Source organism: Eucyclogobius newberryi, unplaced genomic scaffold (assembly GCF_026437365.1).
Source record: "Eucyclogobius newberryi isolate DKJ021-1_F unplaced genomic scaffold, fEucNew1.0.hap1 SCAF_19, whole genome shotgun sequence".
NCBI lineage: Eukaryota > Metazoa > Chordata > Actinopteri > Gobiiformes > Gobiidae > Eucyclogobius > Eucyclogobius newberryi.
Genome location: NW_027315823.1, coordinates 21,783,092 through 21,808,367, shown reverse-complemented (window position 1 = coordinate 21,808,367; position 25,276 = coordinate 21,783,092). Strand labels below are relative to the sequence as shown.

General features: G+C 39.1%; 2 protein-coding genes across 2 annotated transcripts; one reads left to right on the top strand and one right to left on the bottom strand.

Annotated features, from left to right (window-relative positions):
- The first annotated feature begins 243 nt into the window (after positions 1 to 243).
- Positions 244 to 2,577, top strand: spdef (SAM pointed domain containing ets transcription factor). Its single transcript, XM_072452867.1, has 5 exons — positions 244 to 679; positions 1,510 to 1,707; positions 1,794 to 1,835; positions 2,054 to 2,188; positions 2,258 to 2,577. The coding sequence occupies exons 1-5, from the start codon at positions 250 to 252 to the stop codon at positions 2,434 to 2,436; spliced, it is 984 nt and encodes a 327-aa protein (XP_072308968.1). The 5' UTR covers positions 244 to 249; the 3' UTR covers positions 2,437 to 2,577.
- A 2,321-nt stretch (positions 2,578 to 4,898) lies between these two features.
- pacsin1b (protein kinase C and casein kinase substrate in neurons 1b) lies at positions 4,899 to 25,215 on the bottom strand. Its single transcript, XM_072452154.1, has 10 exons — positions 25,112 to 25,215; positions 12,671 to 12,775; positions 10,890 to 11,046; positions 10,584 to 10,819; positions 10,350 to 10,502; positions 9,839 to 10,014; positions 9,640 to 9,760; positions 9,433 to 9,557; positions 9,125 to 9,321; positions 4,899 to 8,877 (listed from the first exon to the last, which is right to left on the bottom strand). The coding sequence occupies exons 2-10, from the start codon at positions 12,728 to 12,730 to the stop codon at positions 8,768 to 8,770; spliced, it is 1,335 nt and encodes a 444-aa protein (XP_072308255.1). The 5' UTR covers positions 12,731 to 12,775; positions 25,112 to 25,215; the 3' UTR covers positions 4,899 to 8,767.
- Positions 25,216 to 25,276: the final 61 nt, after the last annotated feature.

Here is a 25,276-nt window from a genome sequence, read left to right as displayed (position 1 = left end):
GAGTTAAGCTATTCTGGGGAAATGACCCTTGAATAAGAGATTGAGGCGGACTCATTTTGGCTTTAAAGTCTGGGTGTGCTATAACTTAAGGGTCATTGAACAAGTATCTCTTTTAGGCTTTGGGATTCTTGAAGAGATTGGTCATTGCTGTTACGCCTTTACACCCAGTCATGACAGAGGAAACCAAAAGAACAACTTGATACAAAATTCACCCTAGTCTTTTTTTTCTTCTTAGGTTTCTTTGCTGTTATGTCAAATTCTGTCAGAGTCGAAGAGCTCTCACTTTATCACTCCCGGATGGCATTGGCAGACAACTGTCTCACTCAGTTGGATCATACCAGGTGTCCTGGATGGGACTTGGACAACACCAAAGCAAACATGAACAGCACGGAGCGTAGCGGTGTCCCCAGTCTCTACTTGTCCTGCTTCGACATGCTGCTCACACAGGACACTCAAGTGTCTGAAGCCTCTCCAACATCAGCGGCGCCTATGACTCTGCTGGAGCTGAGAGACGAACCTGAACAGTGTCCCATCATTGACAGTCAGGAGCAGGGACTATCCCCCTGTGGGATCGAGGAGCAAGAGGAGGACCGGTCACTAGAGCAAGTGCAGAGCATGGTGGTGGGCGAGGTGCTCAAAGACATCGAAACGGCCTGCAAACTTCTCAACATCACACCAGGTAATCTTCATTCTCTTCTGTATTTTAACTTTGATGTTTCACAAAATCAGGCTTATACGTAAGAAAAGGAAAAATAGCCAATATGTGCTCAAAATATTTGATTTATCATGATCTTACTCAGGAAAATCAATACAATTGCAATATAAGCTCTCAAAAATGTACCCAAATGTTGTATGAGTAAAGTAGCATCATTCTTCATCAACATCCAACGTATAGTTAAATCATCTTAAGTAAAAGCCAAAATGTAGGTGGAGTGGGGGAAAAATAATAATCAAAAAATATATATTGTAGAAAAAGATTCAGTTGTAGTCATCTGGACATCTTTTTCTACAATGGAACACTCCTGGATGAATGACAAAAACGACAAAAAATAAAATAAAAATACATATATATATATATATATATATATATATATATATATGAAGCAAATCATTCAGTGTCAGGCGTGACTTAAGAAACGTAACTGTTGTCTTCAGTCTTATTCTACTGACGACAGCCATATTTGTCAGTACCAGGATGTGTGTAATCCTGACCTTTGCATGCGTTCTGCCGCTGTATAACAGTGATGGTTCTGCCAATAGATGTGTACACAAGTCTTAAGGGTGAGGTCCCCGCTGCTGCTAAAGTCAACAGAGAAAGCAATTGGCATTGTGCACCTCTCAATGTCATAAACACATGTAAACCCTGGGTACGTCCTCTGATAATCATCATGTACAGATTGGTTTGCTTTTCAAGCACTATATAGTCTTGATTACTGTAATAACCCTAATCTTAGTCATAGTGCAGCTGGAAGAACTTCCATCGTTTATAGTCCCTTTTTTCTTTAATAGATCCCTTTGAGTGGAATTCCAGTCATGTTCAGAAGTGGCTGCTGTGGACGGAGCACCTCTACAGATTGCCCCACGCAGGGAAGGTTTTCCATGAGCTGTCAGGGAAAGACTTATGTGACATGAGTGAAGAGGAATTTCGACAGCGATCCCCCCTCTGTGGAGACACGCTACACGCCCATCTTGATATCTGGAAGTCTGGTATGAATCACATGTGTAAAGAATAACCTTTACTTTTGGACACAGTAATTATACAATAAAATAATTGTGTGTATTTTTGCATAAAGCTGCTTGGATGAAGGAAAGGTGCTCAGTGACAGATACTAAAGGTTTGTATCTATTATTTTTGTTATTAAATTAAATACATTTGTGTCGGGAACAGTGACAGAAATGCTAAAAACGTTTGAAATTAGTATTTTTTTTTTATAATATGCATTTACATACATGTATGCATTTTAACAAAGCAATGATTACAATTGCTTTTTAATTTAATGTATTTACTATAGTGGCTTTTATTAACTAAAGCTTTATAATGACTCTGCTTCAGCGTCTGCAGGGCTGTGGTCTGAGGCAGACTCTTCATCTTCAGGACAGCCCATTCATTTGTGGCAATTTCTTAAAGAACTTCTTCTAAAACCACACAATTATGGACGTTGTATCCGTTGGCTGAATAAAGAAAAGGGTACTACAACCAAGTCTTTATAGCACATTTTATAATGTTACAATTTTGTTATAACATTATCTATTCCAGGTATTTTCAAAATAGAAGACTCTGCTCACGTGGCCAGACTGTGGGGCCTAAGGAAGAACAGACCGGCTATGAACTATGACAAGTTGAGCCGTTCCATCCGCCAGTACTACAAGAAGGGCATCATCCGCAAACCGGACGTGTCTCAGAGACTCGTGTACCAGTTTGTCCACCCAGTGTAAGGAATGAGGGACAACATATAAAGACTGTGAGGGAAGAGTGGGATCAAAATGCACTGACCAACCCAAATATACTGCAATATATACTGTATGGTATATCTTTAAAGTAAAAAGACATTTCAAATAGACCAAAGTTGGTTTCTGACATATGAATACCTTTGTAATCATAGAAAATGATTCAGTTATAGTTATCTGGACTCTGGATTTGTCCACAGCTGAATCTTTTACTACGATGGAACACTCCCAGACGAATGAGGGTTTACACCGACTCATAGTTGAAAAAGCCATTCCACGCCAATCAAAACATTGTGGCAAACTAAATGCATGTCCTTCATTTCAATGTAAGCCTGTGTAATGGTATATTTTATAATATTAATATCTAAAATATTAATATTTTAGATATGATTGTATATTTTATTAATTTATTACATGAAATACATACATCAAATGAATCACAATGACAAAAATTATGTCTTGAAATACATATCACTTAACATAATTAATTAGCATATTAGAGCTTACAGTTTTTACTTTTAAGAATTGAACAATACAAATGATCTTTTCTACTTTTCTACTTATTAATGTGAATTAACACTAAAATGGAAACTAAAATGATCCATGAAAGCTAGCACAATTGTAGCTTTATGGTTGGTAATGTTTAAGGGCTTTTCTGTGCAGACAAAAACAATGCGATTGGTAATAATACATTTTTAAACAGTACACAACAACACAAAAAAGTACTGCCTTTAAGATTCATGCTCTGCTTCTTTATTTTCCTTTGTGTTTAACTATCTCTCAACCATTACATCAAGCGAGGAAACTGCTTTGACGTCAGAGCTGCCCACAGGCATTTGTTTTTATCTCTGCATTGCATCTCAACCACGATCTCCGTTTGTTTAAGACTGAGATCATGGTGGAAGAACCAGTTTTTCTTCTACAGAATCGAGCCTATGATGATAATGTTGCTTCCTCTTTGGGTTTCGCCCTCTGCGTACTCCATCAACCACAAAGTTGGGCACCTTTTCTGTAAAAACAAAAATGTTCAAATATTGATTGTGTTAAATGTGACACCACTCTGCTGTTTGTATGTAAATTTTATACTACAGTGTTTTTACTTGTTTGTAATGATGTGTGCCTGTTTTAACTTTTATATTGCATACATCTGTCTGTTGTGTGTACAATATGTGTGAACGCGTGATCACAAAATACTTAAAGCTGTAATGATTCCAATTTTGCTTGAGTTGCTGTTTTTATTTCGCCCATTATTATTAGTCTGTTTGTTGTTTAAGTAGAAACAACATAGACCATATTTATTAGTTCTTTTGGTTTTGTGAATATACTTGCAATTAAATATATTTAATATTGGATTACTAACTGTCAATGTGACATGTAAGCGGCTTCTATGTATGAGAGGTAATTGTACCTCACCCACTTCCTTCAAAACTGTTGTTTGGTTTAACATCCACCCGGCCAGGATGAATGTTATTAAGACGGATGACTCACTTGCCCTCAGTCATTTGCATTAAAAAAACATTTGTCTTCTAATCTTTTCTTATAGGATATAATTAGACTTCTGCAATTGGGTACTTGACTAACTTCCAAGTTTTTTCTGTTATCAGTTGAAATGAGTTCATGTTTTTTCTCCCTCCATAATTAAACTGGTGGCACAATAATGCCTCCTATAACCAGGCTAACACAGTTTCAGAAGTGTTTTTTATATTTAGAGCAAAAAGCACAAAAGTATAAGCATAATGTCACGGTTTATTTACAAAATCTTGACCTCCTCTTTACACCTGCAGTAACACCATTTTAGGTCCTGCACTGTGGCATAAACGTTTAAACAAACACCAAAACCAGAAGGAGCTCATCTTTCATTCATGCACCAGGAAAAGCTCTGGGGTTAAGAGTTTAAGTTAAAAGACATGTTTTATAAAATACTTCTTTGTCAAATACAACATTTCTGAAAAATCTTTGAACCAGTTTGATATCCTGCAGTGTGACAGCTGTATTTAATAAGGATTGTCTTTCTTCATTTCTTTAAGGTGGGACGGTAATGTAATTTAGTTAGCATTGAATATATTCTAAAACACTTTTAACATGGCAATTGTGTATTGAATGTCATGTTAAAATGTCAAAAAAAAAAAAAAAAGAGTTACACATTTTTTTACTCGGAAAAAGTATTTTTGTATTTTGCTACAACGGTACATTACACTGCAGGACAGAATCATCATTATTTATCAAGTCATTATTAGTCAATTATTTATGTTATGTATAAAATAACAGAGTGATCAATCAAAGGAGATGTACTGGCTTGCCTAACAGTGCCACTGGTGATTACAGTTGGTATTTTGAAGTGTTTGTAGTAGTATCCAACTTGTCTTCTGTAAATGTAGTAACCACTGCCCTCTATTGGTAGAAATGGATAATTCTACTGTCCCACAACAGGCACACACTGTCATTGGGGATTTCAAGAGACATTTTTCATTTTATTTTCGCAGATAGACAGGCACTACAGTTTGGAAATGTACAGCACAATGCAAAAAAGAGAAAGCCCTCGTGTGTTCTTAAATGTCATTCATGTACAGACAGAAAAGGCGTAGCATTTGAGCGTTTTTTGAAGATTAGTTTCACAGTGTGTAACACAGCCAAACAAGGTACAGCTTGATGTTGCCTCTGCCCTGTACCATATGTCGGATGTTCCATTTTTGCTAAGGCGTCACTTAAGACATCACTCTAACTCGGTTAACACAGTTCATGGACAAAAACTAAAAACTGTACACTATAGAGAGTAAAAACGAAAAAACTCCCCCCTGGATCTTATGAAAAATGAATGTGCAGGCTCATCAATGTTTCAGATACGGATCGTCTTTCTGCTTTTTGTGCAGTGCTTGCTTGAGGTATAGTTTTCACACCTGCGGTTACCAGGAGCAACAGACCAATCGCATTCATCACAGGACATCCTCACTCTTATATTCTTGATATTGCACATTGTTGGATTTGCAATAAATTATGTTCTAATTCACAATATGAATTAAAAAAACACACACACACTAAAATGCAGCCCCATACAGGTGACAGTGTAAAAAAGCTTTTGCCAATCGTTAGGGTGCACGGCCAGTTTTGAAATGCTCTGAAATAGGATACCCAGATAATATTGAAATGTATTGATACTGAAAACAATACATAAATGGGAGAAAGTTGGACCTTTTTCTGAATGATCTGGATCAGGGGTGGGCAATTATTTTCCTTTGAGGGCTATATCCGAATCCAGGCAAGTAGCGGAGGACCAGCCCGCGATCATTGGTGTGAAAAAATGAATAAATTATTAAATATCAAATAAAATATCACCTTTCTGTCAAATATAGGCTATTGAATCTATTACTTAATTCATTTCATGTCATCTTTATTATGGATACAAGTGCAGACAGATGTTACAGTTAAAAAATAGAAACTAAAATCTTTCTAGGGGCCAGATTAAAACATGCCGAGGCCCACATCTTGCCCCTGGGGCCACAAATGCCAGGTCGGGTCTAAGGGCAAAAAAAACAAAAACAATATATATTTAAAAAAAAATTACTTGGCATGTTTGGTAGGCCAGATTATAAAGACAAACGGGCCGTTTGTGGCCCGCGGGCCATAGTTTGCCCACTCCCGATCTGGATCCTTATCAGAACACATTGTCAATTTAACAACACTACTGTATTTATGTTGAGAAGCACATCACATTGTCTATAAGAATATTTGTTTTCATTACCATTGTTGTATTGATTCTAGTGTTGTGAAATAACTCATCAGAACATATCTGTGTGCCTCTACATTTGTCTTTTCATCATTTTTTACCATTTGTCAGTTAATACAGTCCATAACATAAACTTGTGGTACATTTTACCTTCTAGCTGAGAGATGCTTGGGTGAAAAGATAATAAAGCATATTAATATCAGCAGTAAGTAGTTTCGGGACTGGTCTGTGAAGGTACAGGAATAACAAACGGCTGCCATGCACTGTCAGGCTGCAGGTATGAGAGCTTTAACATGCACATACTCACAGATAAGAGCGGCAGGTTTGATAAAGCTGAGCCACATCGTGTAACTCATTGTAAACAGTCAATAGACAATGCCTATACAACAGAGTTTACAGTTCATAGTGTTAGCACAGTCACAAGTAATGGTGAGCAAAAATAGGCACGTTGTCGTTAACAGGGTGAGAGGGCCAAGGTCATGTAAACAAATGTCCACTGTGGAAGTCGATGTATGTAGAGCTGTCTTTCATCCTGCTTCAAAACGCTGAGTGATATGCAGTGGAGAAAATGGAATTATTCACAAAAGCTGGAAAAGAAGGGTTGACATTTCTCAAGGAGGGCAACGATACAACTGTAAATTCCCTGTTAAATGTGATACCAAAGGCTCATAAGGGTGCACTATGTAACTCTACTGGTGGAGGGTCCTGCTCGTCTCCATGGAGTTGATGTGATGTTGCCGGGCCAATTTGCAGCTCGGATCTGAGAAGAGGCAAGCCCGCTCACAGCAATGAATGTTTTTGTACGTGTTTTAAGATTATGCTTTTTATATTTTATTAATCTGGAATGGAAACAAGCCTCCTCTGCAGAAAGGTTACATATTGCACCTTTAATAGGCTTATGCCGATTAACTAGAAGCCAGATAACATTTTTCCCTTTTTTTTTCACTTTTACAAAATGGTTTTAATTGCATTTTTGTTACAGTATATTTATCAGCAGTATGAAGCGAAGAAAACATTAGAATACAATTTAACAGAAAAACAAACACTGGAGTGGCATCTACCATTTCATGTTACAATTAAAATATATTACTATTCTTTGTAAAATGTTGCTCTACTAAGTCTAAACATAAAATGTTCAGTCAATGGTGTACGACTGGTCAACGACTGTACAGCATTTGAACTGTTACAAAAATGCAAATATATACAGTGAGGAAAGTATGTATTTGAACACTCTGCGATTTAGCAAGTTCTCCTACTTAGAAATTATAATCGGGTCGGACATTTTCATCATAGATGAATTTCCACTGTAAGAGACAGAAATCACATTGTATGATTTTTAAATAATTTATTTTAACAAAGACCTGTTAGTCTGCCATTAAAAAGTCAACCTCTACTCCACTTAATCTAAACCAGACCTTCACAAGGCTGGAAAGGGCCACAGGGCCATTGGAAAGCAGCTTGGTGAAAACGATCAATTGTTGGAGCAATTGTTATAAAATGGAAGAAGCTAAAGATGACAGTAGATCTCCCTCGGACTGGGGCTCCATGCAAGAGCTCACCTCATGGGGCATCAGTGATGATAAGAAAGGTGAGGAATCAGCCCTGAACTACTATGTGGTCAGATGAGACCAAAATATAGCATTTTGGTATTAACTCCACTCTCCGTGTTTGGAGGAAGAATGAATCCCAAAAACACCCTTCATACTGTGAAGCACGGGGGTGGAAACATCATGCTGGAGGTGCTTTTCTGCACAGGGGACATGACGACTGCAATGTATTAAGGAGAGAATGAATGAGGTCATGTATTGCATGATTTTGGGAAATGACCTCCTTCCCTCGGTCAGAGTATTGAAGATGGGTCTTCCAACATGACAATGACCCAGAACACAGCCATAATAACAAAGGAGTGACTCCATAAGAAGCATATCAAGGCTCTGGAGCAGCCTAGCCAGTCTCCAATAGAAAACCTTTGGAGGGAGCTGAAACTGTTGCTCGGCAACAGCCCCAAAACCTGACAGATCTAGAGAAGATCAGTGTGGAGGGGGCCAAAATCCCTGATATAGTGTGTGCAAATCTGGTCAAGAACTACAGGAAACGCTTGACCTCTGTAATTGTAAACAAAGGCTTCTGTAGCAAATATTAACGCTCAGGTGTTCAAATACTTATTTGCAGCGATCACATTCATACAATGTGATTTCCAGATTTTATTTTTTTAATTCTGTCTCTCGCAGTGGAACTGCAACTACGATGAAAATGTCAGTCCCCTCCATCATTTCTGAGTGGGAGAACAAAATCGCTGGGTGTTCAAATACTTACTTTCCTTACAAAGGCAAAATGCATAGCTCTTTCTCACAATCCAGGCACAATGCCACATCCACCAAATGTTGAAACAATGCAAGGCATGGCATGTGTATTATGACACACAAATCCAATGAGTTTAAGCTGCAGTATTTGTAGATGTCCTAAAACACAGAGTGGTCTTGTGTGAGATGTGAAGACAGCTCACTGTGCCTGACAGGAAGAGGAGGTTCTGCTTTCAAGTCCCTGGCAATGTGCAGTGTCACTGGAGGCTTCAGTCCTTTTTCAAGAGCAGAGTCAGACCAACTCCACGTAGTTGGCTGGATAAAGACCCTGCTGACCGGTGTTTAGGCGACCTTTACACCAACCCTGTTCATCCTCATCCTCGAGCTTTATCAGCTCATCACCTATGACCAACATACAAGCAAGTCAGGCACTTTGCACACAAGTAAAAGCAGAAATAATCACTCTTCAATATCAAGCAAGATGATTAGACAGTAACACAGATTATTCAACCAAACTGGCATCTATTAGGTGGGATATTTTTTTGTGATCATAAAAAGGCCAGTGGCAGTAATGCTATCACTACTTGGTTAATCATAATTAGCCATAAACTCATTTGTGTACCATAAAAATGAATCATTTGTCACTGACCTGCTTTGAAGGTCAGCTCGTCCTGCTCCTGGCCGTCGTAGTCGTACAGCGCTCGGACTCTCACTCCTTTCCCCACGTCTTCATCAAACGGGTTTGGTCCTCCGTTTGTGTCGTTCCCAGAGTTAGGGGCCGTCTGATCCTCGTCTGACCATTCAGTGGAGGCTGTGAACGCCTGGTTCTTCTCATAACTGCTGATGCTGAAAATCATACATTATTTTTACTTTAAGTTACTATTTTGTAGTGTTTGGCACAGAGTGTTTCTAAAACAAGAGAAACAGCAGCATCAATAGCAAATGTTTCTAACTCACCTTCCTCTGTCTTCTGCCTGAGACGGGTTCACCCCGTGTGAAACATTTCTTAGAGTGACACCGTCACTGCCTTTCTTTGACTTTTCTTTCTTTGTGATGCTGTGGGTCAAGTCTGGGTTGTACTCCTACATTAGGAAGTTAAATATTAAAGAAGAATAATGAAAATCCAAATACTGAAATAGGAATAAATTTAGTCCCAGTTTGTACCTCAAAATGTGGCCAGTTCATATGCATGGCTGGACCATGGTAACTACTGAACCACTTCAGATCTTCTTGTGGGCTGGCTGATGTAATGGTGCGTTCAAGGTCGGGATAAATTGTAGAATAACTGAAGACATTTAAAAAAGAGATAAGTTAAATCAACAAAGAGCAAATGAAAATCTATTCATAATCTGTTATTGTGTACCTTTGGTTCTCTGTTAGGTTGAGATGTTGTTTGACGTCCAGCAGCACTTCCCTGAGGAAGCCCAGTCTCCTCTCCTCAAACTGCTGGCACTGCCCAAACACCAGCTCCATGTTCTCCATGTACTGAGGCGTGCAGTTGTTCAGCTCATCCAGAGCTTTCTCATACTTGTCCTTGGCCTAAAAACACATTGTACACATTGTAATATCTACATGCCTGAGTCGGGGATGTGTATATTACTGCTAAAGCATTTATTTAAGAGCAGAAACATCGAAAAACTGCTTCAAGTTGTTGGTTAATTATCCTCACACTTAAACACATAAAGCCATTACACATCGAGTAATGTACAGACAGGCCTGTCAAAAATAGATTTAAGATAGTTAGATAGCATAGAATTTCAAATCTTATTAAACACCTATTTTGGTAATTGTTGTGGCATAGAGATAAGCCATCATTCTTACTCACTACTGTGTACTTTATAGAAGTACAAAAAGTACATGCTTTAGTGCCTCACCTTCTGTGTATCCTGTTTACACTTTTCCAATTTCTCTTGGAGTTTCTTCTGCTGGTCTACTGTGACTGTGTCTCCTTTACAGTTGGACTCTCTTGTGGATGCCAGCTTCTCCTCTTTGCAGGCAATGTGGTAGGACTTCTTTGCAATTTCCAGCTAACAAGGCAAAATAAATACTTAAGCAAATATGTAATGTTTGTATTACAGATAGCTCCGGAGATAGCTGCACCGTCTTACCTCTTTGAGCTTCTTGGCCCAGGGTTTCTGAGCCTTTTTAAATCCCTCTTCTGCCTCTTTGGTTTCCTTAAATCCTCCCATCATCTGCTTGTGATAGCTGTCTTTTTGCCAGTTTTTCACCTTCTCAAAATCCTCATTGATTAGATTGTTTTTCACTTCCTGATGAAGGTCGCTGATCTTCTCTGCCTCTGCCATCAATCCTAACCATGCACGCTCCACTGTGCCGTACTGAGGGCCTGAAAAAACAAATAACTATTTGTCAGTTTAAACAGTATAAAACATGTATTTTCTGTAAACCCGGCTTACCCTTTTCTACCAGCTGTCTCCATCTTTTAGACCACTCGGTTAGCTGCTGTGCGTAGTTCTTCTCGATTTTGGCACGCTCCTGAATACAGTTCATGACGTCATTGCAGAGCCTGTGACCGTCATCACTTCTCTTTACTGTCCGCTTGTAGTTTCCTACCTGTTGGAGAAGAAAAAAAGGATTTTAATACATTTTAATAAACAAATGGGGCTCCACGAAAACAAATTCAATCATCATGGACATTACAATTTGTGAGCATGAAATAAAAATGTGTCACATAATAAAAAACCTTTGGGCTTAGAAATTTCAAATTGGGTAATTTGCTGTTATTCTACAATGTTTTAATTATTGGCCAGTTAAGTTCAGTCATTTCAATAACACTGTACCGTCAGCAAACCATAGATAACTGTAACAAAAGTGTAGAGAAAAAAGGTAGCGACAAACAATAGCAATCAAGCTAATAATAATAATAATAATGCATTGGAGTTATACAATTTTTTCACATTTCATATGAGACAAGATGGATGAAGTGTCGTGCCTAAGGACATGACATCAGTTTGCGCTAGAGCCAATGCTGGTATTCAGAGGTCTCCCGTCCAAGTACTAACCAGGACCAACACACTTTATGAGATGTCACAAGATCAAGGAAAGACGGTGGTATGGCCAAATTTTACAAAACAGTTAAGTAACAGTGTTAAAATGGATCCTTAAATGAACCCATTTGCTGCCCACAGGTAAAACTGAAAAGGCAACAGGGAGATGTTGAGACATGATTTCCCTGTGAGTGATGTAACGCAGCAAAGGTTTGGTTAATGTCATATCATTTACAATCCTCTATTGACACAGCAGCAGCCGCCTCCCAGGAAAATGTTAGCTCTGCCTGGAGAGACAATAGACCAGTGGGACAATAAAAGGACATCTGTGCTTTATAAGGGCCAAGTGCATTAGATGTGTAAATACTGTACTATATATTCCACCCAGTAAATGACAGCGCATCGCTCAAAGTCCAGTGAATGAATGGCACATCGCACTACAGGTTGTGTTGGTGCAGCAGTGAGCAGAGTCAGCAGTAGCCAGCAGCACTGCAGCAGCCTCTGCCCTAATGCGGAGACCGACGCTGATGTAGTGGCTGTTAGAGGGAGCCTGGCACCTTTGCTGCTCCAGCTGATTCTGAAAACAGAGCCTGGACTCGAAGACAGGGCGAAGAACAGCAGGTGCTTTCTTATGTTTGTAGAGCACCGTAAATAATGGTCACTAAGCTGAAACAAATTGAGCATATTGACCCTCATGATTTACTTCAGTTCATAGTAATGATACTGCCGGCTTTGTGAGTGTGTGCTTCTTCGAGTCAATGTCCATACTCGGCGGCTCTCATATATAATTAATCAGCTTCTGGGAACCTGTTCTTCAAATTACTTGAGACTGTTAGTGATAAGGGAAGGTAGTGGATGATGTCATTGTTTTCAGTGAAAGCCAGTGCAATACTATACTAACTACGGTAAATACCATAGTAAGAACCTACTTTTACTTGTGTTAAATAAATCGCACTCTTGCCACACATTCACACAAGCAAAGGTACTACCAATTGATGACTAATTAATGTTTTTTTTTTCATTTACATAGCAATCACAGCGACTCCAACCACTGTTTTTCAGCCTAACCAACAATTACTACCAGCTTTTTTTGACATAAGCACTATTTGAGTTTCTGACGTGTCTTGTTTGATATGTTGAAATAGAACTGGCAGATAAGTCAGATTTCGCCCGTCCATATCATGGCTCACCTCCCAGAAACTGTCGCTCGTCTCCTCCTGAGACGCGGTCTCGTCATATCCCCCAGACATGGTAGAGTGACTTCAGGCTGTCGACAAGGGAAGCGTCCTCATGCGCTGAAAGACATGAACAGGAGCAGTGTTTACTATATTATTTACTATATATTTCTCTTGAGGAATGAACCTTGTTTGTTTGTATTTTAAAAGGTAACAGCTCTTGGCAAGGGCTGATTCATTTTGCACTCAGTCATTATCGCTCAGAAATGACTTCATCAATAAATGTAATATCAGTCTATTAAAGAGAGACAGGGTTCCACAGGCTTCCCTTAGGCATACTCTCAGTTTCTCATCTATTCGAAACACCAGCTCCAAACCGAGGTGGCTGTGCTATTCTAAATGTCAATACGGACCATTAGATTCAGAGCGTGGTGTTGTTATTGATGAGGTGGCAATAAAGTGGTGTGATCTTTCGCGTCACATTTCCGCTTGACTTTTCATTTATCACACAGGTCAGCCGGTGATCAACAACAGTACAGCTGAGTGAACTATGTATGCAGGGGAAGGTTGAAAACGCTGAGTGTATAATGTACAGATTAAGGGTCGGTCTGTAAAAGTCCACATATCTTAAAACACAAGATAAAAGGTGTCACAACATTTTCACTACAACCATTTAAGACTAAATATTAATCTTTTGAATGGGAAACGGTCTTTAAAATGTCGCATAAAACAGGTGGCTGAAATGAATAGCAAACAAAATGAATATGGAAAACACTGTGGACTTTCCCCAAAGCTAGAGTAACAGCCTGGCTTTGGTCTAAGGGTATGTTCATTTAACTAGGACTGGGGTCGGCCAAAGAAATTCTTGATCTACTAAAGACATATCAGATTCTGGGACCTAAACTGCGCTCACGAGACAATGTAATGGAAGTTCATGCAAACGCAAACTAGAAACTGTATTTATTTGTATAAAGGCATATTAAACTCACGATTCACTTCAAAATCTTCAGCTAACTTACTCATAGTGAATTTTCCTTACTGCTGTTGTCCCATATAAATCCTTTAAAGTCTAAAGAAAATAATTAGTTGACTACTACAAAGAAACACCATCAACCAATTAATCGACTAAATGACCAAGGGCCTACAGCTTTACATTTCACCTATCCCAAGAAAGTGTTATTTAAATAATATAAATTATAATTAGATATAACAATTTTCATCAAGATCTAATCGCCAATGACATGATTAGGTCATTTTATTTTGAGGAATCCACAGCCAGTCCTCTGACGGTAATCCATCTGGTTTAGAGTTTTGGAGTTTAACAGCTTTAATAATTTCATATGTATAATTTTTATGTTCAGGGAAATGTATGTTGAAAAATGTACTAAAGAAATCTGCATAGCTCAATACACAGGCATAAATATGATGTTTTTTTGTCATATTGCCGAGCACAGAACAATTTAGGGAAATCCAATAAGAAAAAATGACATACAATATGTTTTTTTAAATTAAAATGAGAGCTAAACAAAAGGGATGAGACTTTACTGCAGGTCAGGGGGATGGGTAGAGAGGAAGGGTATGGGTATTTGGGTCAAACGTGAGCTGGCAGAAGGAGACACACTTTGGGCACAAGGCAAAAATATTAATAAATACAATGAAGCGGTACGTCCAAATTCTGCAGTTTATCAAAGGAACATTTAGAAAAAGCTTCCGTTCCCAACAGCGATGGTCCGGATACGGCCGAGTCAGAGTGGGCTGGGTAGAAGAGGGTGTTCATCATGCTTGGTTAATCCATTAGCTACGTGCCAAGAGGGGGCTTTTGTTCTGAGGACCTCTTGTGAAGCGCATGGAGAAGCATAAAACAAGCACTAGACATGCTGTTTAGTATCAACTTCTACTCCTTAGATAGGAAATAACTCAAAAATAATGTACGAGATGGATGCGGCACGCAACATAGTTTTGCGTTTGATTCTGACTGGCACAACAGCTGAAATCAAAGACCACCAAAACAAAGACAAGACAAAGCTTGAGTAAAATAAGATGCGTGTTCATTCACATAAGTATTAGCAAAGTCTCTAAACCGTAACAAAGCACCACAAGTCAATATTTGAACCCTCCCATTTACACAAAAGGCTTGAGAGGTGCAGCCCCCACTTCAACAACAAAAGCTTACCCCCACAGAGTGCTCCATCAATAATGTGGCACAGCAGAAGCAGCTACAGCTAAAGCTAATAGACACAAGTGGGGACCTCTCATCATCGGGCCAGTCTCCTCTTGTCCGGACCACTTCCCCACCGCGGGACAGGTGCGAGGGGATGAGATGTGACAGTCCAGACAGAATAGACGAGCGCTGATCTGGTGGTGTTATGAGAGTGAGCGGAGCAATGAGCAGAAGCAGCGCAGAAGGGGAGGGGAGAAGGAGTGAGAGGCAGGGATGAAATAACAGGATGTGGTGTGGTTTGTCTGGGCCGTGGTTATTATAATACACAATTGTTTGGAAGAAATCATTCTACAAGGGAGATGTAGCTACAGCTATAAGCATGCTTTTTGTTCCCACTGCTGAAGCAAAGTTGCAAATCTAAATATTAACAAAACAAATATTGACAAAGGCTTAAGAGTTATATCGACATGTGCAGGAATTAAATTATTTGAACTTGAGGATTGTTGCTGAGAATTAATCTTATATATATATATATATATATATATTTATATATATATATATATATATATATATATATATATATTTGCATTTTAGTCTTGGCTTGATTTCTATATTCTTTGTTTCTATTTCATTTCCTGTGGCACATGTCTTGTTTTTTTTTTCAATTGAAGAGGAAAGTATGCACAATAAATTGTGAATAATGCTCCAAGAATTTACATTCCTGTGACGTATCAGGGTTTCGTTCAGACCACGTCATAAGGTAGATAAGCTTAGTTGCATTAGTCAAACATCAGCTCGCAGCTGTTAAAATGCAAGCCATAAAAATATTAATAAGTAGACAGATGATGTGGTAATGTGAACAAAAGGTAGGAATATTAATGTATTGAGTGACTAAACTAGAGAAAATCTATTGAGTACAATAAATACACTTTGAGACGGTTAGAGGCAAGAAGCAACATCATTTTCTTCTAGTAAAATATATTAAGCAAATTAGAAAAGGATATGGAAACTAGCCCTCAGTGAAGTCAGAGTTGTGATCAGACCAGAGAAAGGAGAGGTCAGGACAGGACAAGTCAGATAAGTCTGAGGGTAGAACCACACTGACTTAACAAATCCAGCTGTAAAACTGGATTTTAATGTTAAAGTATGTACCCTGCGCTCTAACGGTTTTAAAAAAAGGTACAGCACACACAATTGCACCTGCGTTGCCAGTGTCTTAACTTGCATGCTGACAACACACATACAAATGTTCCTCATCCTCAACATGGACGGGCCGGGCCTCACGAAAGCGCTCAGAACCTCCAGAATGCCCTCACTGAGCTGCAGAGGTTGCACAATGATCTCTGCAATGATATATATACTACTCTCTCATCATAGATTAGAACATAGAACATTTGGATCACTTCTTGACAAACGCAAATGTCCCTGGACAAACTGCTTTGTAGTTACTCACATTTTGCTGCACCTTTTAGCCATTCATGAATAATTGACAATGCAGATAGAGGCTCCTCCATTACAGCTATTATAACTATAAAAGTCTGATCCAAAAGTAATAACAAAATTAAAGCCTTTCCAAATGTAAATGACATCTTCGAACTAGTAGAAAGTAGAGTTATTTAATAAAAATGTGCTAAGAAGAGTGGAGAGAGAAGAGTTAAAATATCATGATTGTAATTAATCTATACTAAAGGAGAAGTGTATTTTAAATGTAGACAGGGTACATCACTGTTCAACAATAGTATATGGGCAAATCTTACATAAAAAGCATAAATTAATCATTTCAAACACCTCGCCCAAGCCTCGCCTCTCACTATTCCTCGTCTGTCAGATTGTTACTCTCTCAGGATCACGTTTTCACTCAATCAACACACGTCAGGATGAATCTAGGCAGTAATTTAGGCAGACAAGCTCCTGAAAGGAATTCTGCATTTCTTTTCCAAATCAGTGTTAAGCTAATGAGAAACCCAGCTTTAATCATGTTCATGATCACGCTACACAAAAATCAAGAAAGACTTCTAACCTGCTTGGACCTTTCGTTCCTTCAATGTTTTCCAAATGAATCGACTTCAAACCTAAGAACAGTAACTGCGACTGTGTAACACCTGCCACAAACACACCCTTCTGATATGAACTGAAGAGGTTACCTTTGACCTGTGAGCCAACATAATGAGCCAATAATTAGCCAACGGGTTAAGAAGACGCCAGGACGGACTTCAGCACAGAACCATACAGGCTAAAAATAGAGTGACAAGATGGTAAAATATAAGATCAGTTATATTTTTTGTATTTTATTGTTTTGCGTCATTCTTAATCTCTGCTATATAAAAGTAACAAAATGTAAATAAATAACTTTTGATAGATCGATATTGGTTATATACAATAATTATTACATCATTGGAATTTTATGCTTACTTATTCTTAGTTTATTTCATTGACCGACAGAGGAGGGACAGAGGAGAGACTGGCAAAGTATATTATTCCTTAATTTAAAAGCTCATCCAGTCCAAACAAGAGCGTCAACGTGGCATTAACGTGGTTTGCTTTTCATACGTTAATGACAAAAACACCAATGTATTATGTTTCATGTGGATTATATATTTGTACAATGATCCCAGTGGGGCAGGAGAAATCAAGCGGCCCGGACTTCGGCGTGTGCCATCTGCATGTCATCTAATCATGTTTCTCCCAATGGACTCCCTTTATCTGACCCCTGCGTAACATCCCATTATTGCAGGAAGTAATTTATGACCTCCGCACGGAGAGAAATAGCGAACGAGTACGGCGAGTTTGCTCATTTTCCTGGCCCAATCGAATCATTGGCTCTGTTTTCATGCTGTGATTTCACTACATCCGTTTTATTGGAGCAAAAGGGTTGTGATCCTGAGGCAGAGCAATCCAATTTCATCTGCAGGTCGTTACAGACATGAGGCACGAGATCATAACACATCATCGTCACTACTGGGCATAGTTTGTGCAATACTTTTAAATAGCATGGATTAGATTACCGTAAATCAAATAATAAATGTAATACTTGAAGATGGGGATGGAACGAAAACCGGTATTAAGGTACGTATTAAGAGATTAATACCGAGGATAGACAGTACTGAACATGAATTGATTATTTTTGTTCATATTATCTGAGTCTGAAGTCTATCTAATCCAGGAGTGTCCAAAAGGTTCACGTTTATGCCGCATAGACCACAGACAGAGGTAACTGTAATATTAGTTCTGTCTCATATTTGAACTTTTGCCAGAAGAGGATATTTAAAAAAGTACTACTAATCCCTGAGTTGCATTATTGTGGCCTGTCCTAGTGGTGCACTCCTTTCGCTCTTATAACTGATCATAGGGCATAACCGACGAGCACTATAACACGTTTTAATTGAGAAGTCTGTTGTTATTAAGCATTACAAAATATGCAACTTTACGGTATACTGTAATTTTCAGTTATCGTAGCGAGGACATTTCCAACCGTCCCATACATGCACAACTTGAGCTGCAGAGGACTATTATATTGTTTTACACCAATTATTAGAGCTGCAACAAAACATGTATTAGTCTGATTAGGATCATTGTGATCAATAAATGAAAATGGAAACCAAAACGCAATCATTACTTCAATAAAGCTTGCGCACGAAACATCACATTTTAAGCTTAATTAGCCTCAAATTCAATGCCCAGTGTCCAATGTGTGAAAGCTCTTTGTATTCTCTGTAGTTTGTGAATGTCAAGATAATCATTTTTTGGCTGTTTATTTTACAATAACTTTCCATTCAGGAAGGCGGTAATAACACGGTAATAAATAAGGGTTGTGTTAAAAATATCGATACGGCAATATAACGTATATATATATATATATATATATATATATATATATATATATATATATATATATATATATATATATATATATATATATACATACATATACATACACACACACACACATATATACATACGATTTTTGTGGCCCGTAGGCATTAAACGAATAGTACTTTCGATCTGCTGTTTGTGCTGCTCCTCTGGGCCGAGGTGAGAAGGAGCTGTGGACCTGATCAGAAGCTGATCTGTGCAGAAGATGCTGCTGCAGCATGTTCAGACCAGGCCAATTGTTTGGCAAGAAACATGCAATACTTTACTAGAATGTGTTCCATATATTTCTATTAGGATCAGTTGGTTGGATGTATGAAGTTATTAGAGAATAATGGATTTATAAATAGGTGTTTTGTGGATAAACACGAAATTTCATAAATTTTCTTATCCAGAGTAAAAACATTACCCATTTGGTAAATTTTTAAGACCCTTTTTTCAAAATTGTATCGGGATACGTATCGTATCGTGACCCCTGTATCGGGATAGGTATCGTATTGCGAGGGTGTGTGAGAGTGTGTGAGAGTGTGTGAGAGTGTGTGTGAGTGTGTGTGTGTGTGTGTGTGAGAGTGTGTGAGAGTGTGTGAGAGTGTGTGTGTGAGAGTGTGTGAGAGTGTGTGAGTGTGTGTGTGTGTGTGTGTGAGTGAGTGTGTGTGTGCGTGTGTGTGAGAGTGTGTGAGAGTGTGTGAGAGTGTGTGTGTGAGAGTGTGTGAGAGTGTGTGAGTGTGTGTGTGAGTGAGTGTGTGTGTGCGTGTGTGTGTGTGTGAGAGTGTGAGTGTGTGTGTGTGTGTGTGTGTGTGTGAGTGAGTGTGTGTGTGCGTGTGTGTGTGTGTGTGAGAGTGTGTGTGTGTGTGTGTGTGAGAGTGTGTGTGAGTGTGTGTGTGTGTGTGTGTGTGAGAGTGTGTGTGTGAGAGTGTGTGAGAGTGTGTGTGCGTGCGTGTGTGTGTGTGTGATGTGTGTGAGAGTGTGTGAGAGTGTGTGTGTGAGAGTGTGTGTGTGTGTGTGTGTGAGAGTGTGTGTGTGTGTGAGTGTGTGTGCGTGCGTGTGTGTGTGTGAGTGTGTGAGAGTGTGTGTGAGTGTGTGTGTGTGTGTGTGTGTGTGAGTGTGTGTGTGAGAGTGTGTGAGTGTGTGTGAGTGTGATGTGTGTGTGTGTGTGTGTGTGTGTGTGTGTGTGAGAGTGTGTGAGTGTGTGTGAGTGTGATGTGTGTGTGTGTGTGTGTGTGTGTGTGTGTGTGTGTGCGTGTGTGAGAGCTATACAAGAAACTGTCCACAGCAGATTCAGCCGTGCAGCAAGGAAAGTGCAATTTGATCTTATGAAGCAAAACAATAAATGGGTTATCCTCTATAATATGACATTAACAAACACATCTCAGACTCAATTAGAGGATGGGGATAGAGAGAAAAAATGTATATAACAATTGTTATTTTGAAGAACTCGAATATTGAGTACGGGACTAAACCATTCAAAATATATATTTTTTTCTGATAAGACACTCTGCGTTTCAAGGAGAAGACACACTCACGTTACTCCTAGTCACTGTGGATCACTTTTACCACTGCAGGTCCACAGGAGTCGCACACAAACTGCTTTCTTCTTCTTTGGTGTTTTATGGCGGTTGGTATCCAAGTGTTACAATACCACCACCTACTTTATTCTTTATTCCTTAGACTTTATTCTTTATACTTCTATTGTTGCGGTTGTTGTTGTTGTTGTTGTTGTGTTACTTTTAATGGCGGTTGGCAGCCAACTGAAAAGGTGCATTAACCACCACCTACTGTAGTTGTACGTATTCAAAGTATGTATTTTACGCTATATCGTTGGTGTTGTTGTTTTATGGCAGTTGGCATTGTTGTTGTTGTTGTTGTTGTTTTATGGCGGTTGGCATCCAAGTGTTGCATTACCGCCAGACTTTATTCCTCAGACTTTGTCGTAGTCCTCAGACTCTGTCGTAGTCCGTAAAAGTACTCCTTCCATTGCTTTGGTGTTGTCTGTGCGGCGCTAACTCATACACTGCGTTTATGTTCCATTGTTTTCAAAGCCTATGAGATCAAAGCGGAAAGGAATCGAATGCACATGCATTTTTTTCGAATAATGCTTTATATCATCACGAGCTGTCTCACTTTTTTTCTCTCTCTCTTTCTTTTTCTCTCTCTCTCTCTCTACCCTATCGTTCTCTCTCTCTCCTTTTTTTTTACAGAACAGCGTAAAACACATAGTTTGAAGATATACAACTACAGTGGGTGGCAATAAGTGCACCTTTTCAGTTGGCGGGCAACCGCCATTAAAAGCAACAACAACATTTATGTTGCCAGGACAGAAGCACGTACAGAGGAGGGACAGAGGAGAGACAGAGGAAAGACAAAGGAGGGAAAGGGAGGAGGGACAGAGGAGAGACAGAGGAGGGACAGAGGAGGGACAGAGGAGAGACAGAGGAGGGACAGAGGAGGGACAGAGGAGAGACAGGAGGGACAGAGGAGGGACAGAGGAGAGACAGAGGAGGGACAGAGGAGGGACAGAGGAGGGACAGAGGAGAGACAGAGGAGGGACAGAGGAGGAACAGAGGAGGGACAGAGGAGAGACAGAGGAGGGACAGAGGAGGGACAGAGGAGGGACAGAGGAGGGACAGAGGCACGGCTCAAACGGGCGAGCCCCACACTTTGAGAAGCTCTGACTAACATTATTGCAGTTTGTGCAAATTGCGACATTCAGATTGCGATGTGATTATGATATATATCTCATCCAAATAAGGGATGCACTGTCATTTTTTGAGAAAATTAAAGGTTTTTAAGTGTGCCTTATAGTGTGGAAGATACGGTAAACAGAAACATTCAGTGTAATTTTCCTAACAAGGGAATACAGTGAGTTGTATACACTTTGTGGTTATTTTATAGTCTATTCACACTATGAGTGATACAACAATTAAACAAAACTATTTAACCAAAATACATGTACCTCAACCAAGACATTCAATATAGTCTGAATATTGTCATCAAGAAAATCCAAAAATGTTGCTTAGATACTTATTTTTGTAAATTACACCAAATTCAATGCTCAGTTACATCATTTCAAGAACTAAATGTTCTAAATCTGACACTGCAGATCTTGTTATTGTGAATTATTCAGTAACGTCTGTGTACTTCTATAGAGATATTTGTTTCCTTTAACTCTGGAAACAGGCCAGTCACATGATCATATTGGACCACAATGCACTCTTCACATATTTGAATATCTTTGCCCTCGGCTCCTCTCACATAATAGACAGCTGTATGCCTTCTCTGTTGTGTCGTTTACAGACATTAACCTGGTTTGCAGATGGCAGAACTCCTGACCTGTCATAACAGCCTGTATATATTTTTTTTATTTTATATAAGTTGTGTTATCATTGTTCATTGTTCTATGTTGCATTGAATCACCAAAGCAAGTTCCTATGTTTGTGAATTATGTTTATTAGCAATGGCAATAAACCTTTTCTGATTCTGACATGATATATAGTACTGTGTGTATAGTACATATATTGTACTGTGATTGACAGACAGACAAGGTATTTACAAATGTGTTATTTGAGCTTGTAGAACTTATGGGAGCCACTCTGGCAGTGGATGTCTGGCTAAACTGCCATCTGTCATGCCATGTATCTGAAAAGTTAGATTACAGAGTTCACTAAAACATATGTGAGCATGATTATGTTTAACATTTTGCCAATGTTTTCCCATTTTGACCATTTTGGTGACAATAATTGTACTTCCTGGTTGAATTGGTAATTCCACACTTTACCTAGCAACCATACTGTAAACAAGGGCCATAATCGTCACAATGGTTATTACTATTTTCCAGTTTATTGTGATACTAAAATCAATTTCATTACTAAGGAAATACTGATTTTGGTATCATAACAGTAAAAACGCTACACGGTCAAGCAAAGATTTCAACACAAAATAATAGTATTACCGGTACTGTGGGTTTATACTAATTCTGTCATAGATCAAGACCACTGTTCACTATTTCTCCTATTTTTGTGATTTATTTCCTCCCAGTATTGATACTTTTGAAATTAGTACTTATTTTAATTTTAGTATAAAATAGTATTTTTTTTTTTAAACCAATAAGTAAATATATGGATACAAGGAATAAGGGATATTTTAATCCAACAACTGCAGTACATAAATGATTAAAACAAAGATTACCTATGACATCTTTGGTCTCGGCAGCGTTCACAATCCAACACACAAATCATGTTGTATTCTATATCGTACTTGTATAACTAACTGGAACCAAGCTTAATATATGTTTGTAATTTAGAATAATAGAGGACTGATCCGCTGAGTCATTCCAAAACTACTGCAGCTTGTTCGCGCAGACCTTCACTTTGCTCTTCCTTCCAAAAGGTCACTGTCTGTCTAAGAACGCAGTCCCGTGGGCCTTTAAGGAAACATGGCCTGCATTTCTGCCCTGATCCCCAGCGAGGATCGGATCTCCGGCTCCTATTACTCTGCAGCACGGACCAAAACTCACGCCGGCCACTCAACTCCAACAGCACCTACGAGAAAGTACCGTGGCAAACCCGGAGAGGAGGGAATTCACAGACGATTGTTGAAGTGAGAAGCGGCAGAGGAGTGAAATCACGTCAGCAAACGTAAATAATGCTCAACACTGACTGAGGGTAACACAAACTAATCCATTTTACTATAACCTGTAAGCTAATGAAAAGTGCACTTAGGATTTGAAGCACAGACTGTCATCTTCAACTAGACGGAGGTTAAAAAGAGGGCCACACATTAAATGAGTGTCCCTCCTTTGTCATGTAATTAAATTAAATGAATCACTCACTGGAGACTCTGAACACGTGCATAGTAATGTGAATCAATAACACAACAATAAGAAAGATGAGCAGCACATGTTCTTAGATAATAACATTTACACCAAGGAAACCAAAAAGGTAGCAAAATAATACTAATATTGTTCAAAGTTAATATCCCATTTAGTCCAAAGTCTTCTAAATGTATTAATGTACAAATTGATACATTTGGACATTAACTGTGTCATCCATTTTCTTCTGATGGCCTTCGCTGTATGGTCTCCATTCAGTGATTTTGCTAAATTCTATTTAATGTTTTTCTGATATATATCGCGCTCTCTCTGGGCTTGTTCTGATTTTGGGTTCTATTCTGTGTTCTATTTTTAAAACTGGAAAAATTAAAGAACTTTTGTTGTTTTAGCTGGTCCCAAGCCTTGTACATGGCATGTTTTATTACCAGAGGAAGTTACATTTACTCTCTTACATTTATTCCCTTGAGTAACTTTTTTCTTGAAGTAATCTCCATACTTGAAGTAACAGTAGTGACAAGTGACAGAGTTAAATGATTTGAACATCAGCATTTCTTACACCTTCAATTATAATATGATTATTGTATTGTTATTTTTGCAATAGTATGTGATCACTTTTATGAAATCAAACTTTCTGAATGCAACATTCAGTTAAAATGATCTAAACGGCCTCATAAAAAGCACAAAATATTTAGGTGTACGTTTTGGAGTAAAGATTAAATTGAATTTATGTACAATTTTACTTCTAAAATAGTCACAATTATTAGTTTTCAGTCCATATATTATTATATTGTGTCCTGAATATCCTGAATGTCCCCCAATACATTTTACTAAACACTACTTTTTGCCTCAGCTTGAGTAATAATATTTCAAAGTAACGTCAATCTGTTTCTTGAGTACATCCTGACTCTACCTCTTTTTGTTACATAGCAATAAAGAAAGTGTAATGCCACAACTTCCCAATAATCTTTTGCAAGTGAAACAAAACACTTGACAGCAGCATTTAACCTGATGCATGCCTCATCGTCAGCCCCGGGGCCAGGTTCAGAACCGTGGACAGAGCCGGGGGCAGACGTCCTGAAGGCCGAGGACATAAAGGACTCAGAGGTCACAGCATCTCAGAGCTGCACACACCAGCTGCTCCTCAGTGACAAATCAAAGAAATGTGGTTTAGGAGCTCGGGCCTCTTCCCAGGGGAACAGACGGTCATATGTGTTTACCGCCCCTGCAGACCACTGGCCTCACGCGCTCTCAAACACACTCACCGCGAAGCAGAAGTGCACATGTTTGATAAGAGACGAGCGCTATCAAGAGCTCGATGATCACAGACTGGCAACGGTTCATCCCGGGTCTCGCCCCGGCTGCTCATCCACAGACCGCAGCCAAAACCGCACAATCAAAAGTAACGAATGTATGGATTCGGCCTCCCTATTTCAGAGAAGGAAAATGTGCATTGAATGTTGATTACCGCTTCTCCATCCATCGCGCCGGTAACGCAGCGGTCCAGACGAGCAGAGCATGCGAATCGGGACACGCCATGAACGCAAATGAGCTGTGATGGTGCGTTTTGGATTTTAAGAAGAATAATAGAACGTCCTACCGAATAGAAATGATTAATCCCACTGCTCTGGACAGCTTCAAAACACGATCATTGTCCTCCGGAGCAGCCCTGTCTGTTGTGCCAGTGGATCGCCAGTTGGGTGAGGACGGACAGCTAACGTCTGCGAAGACGATCTGCGTTTCCGTTTTTTTGTTTCAAAGTAAA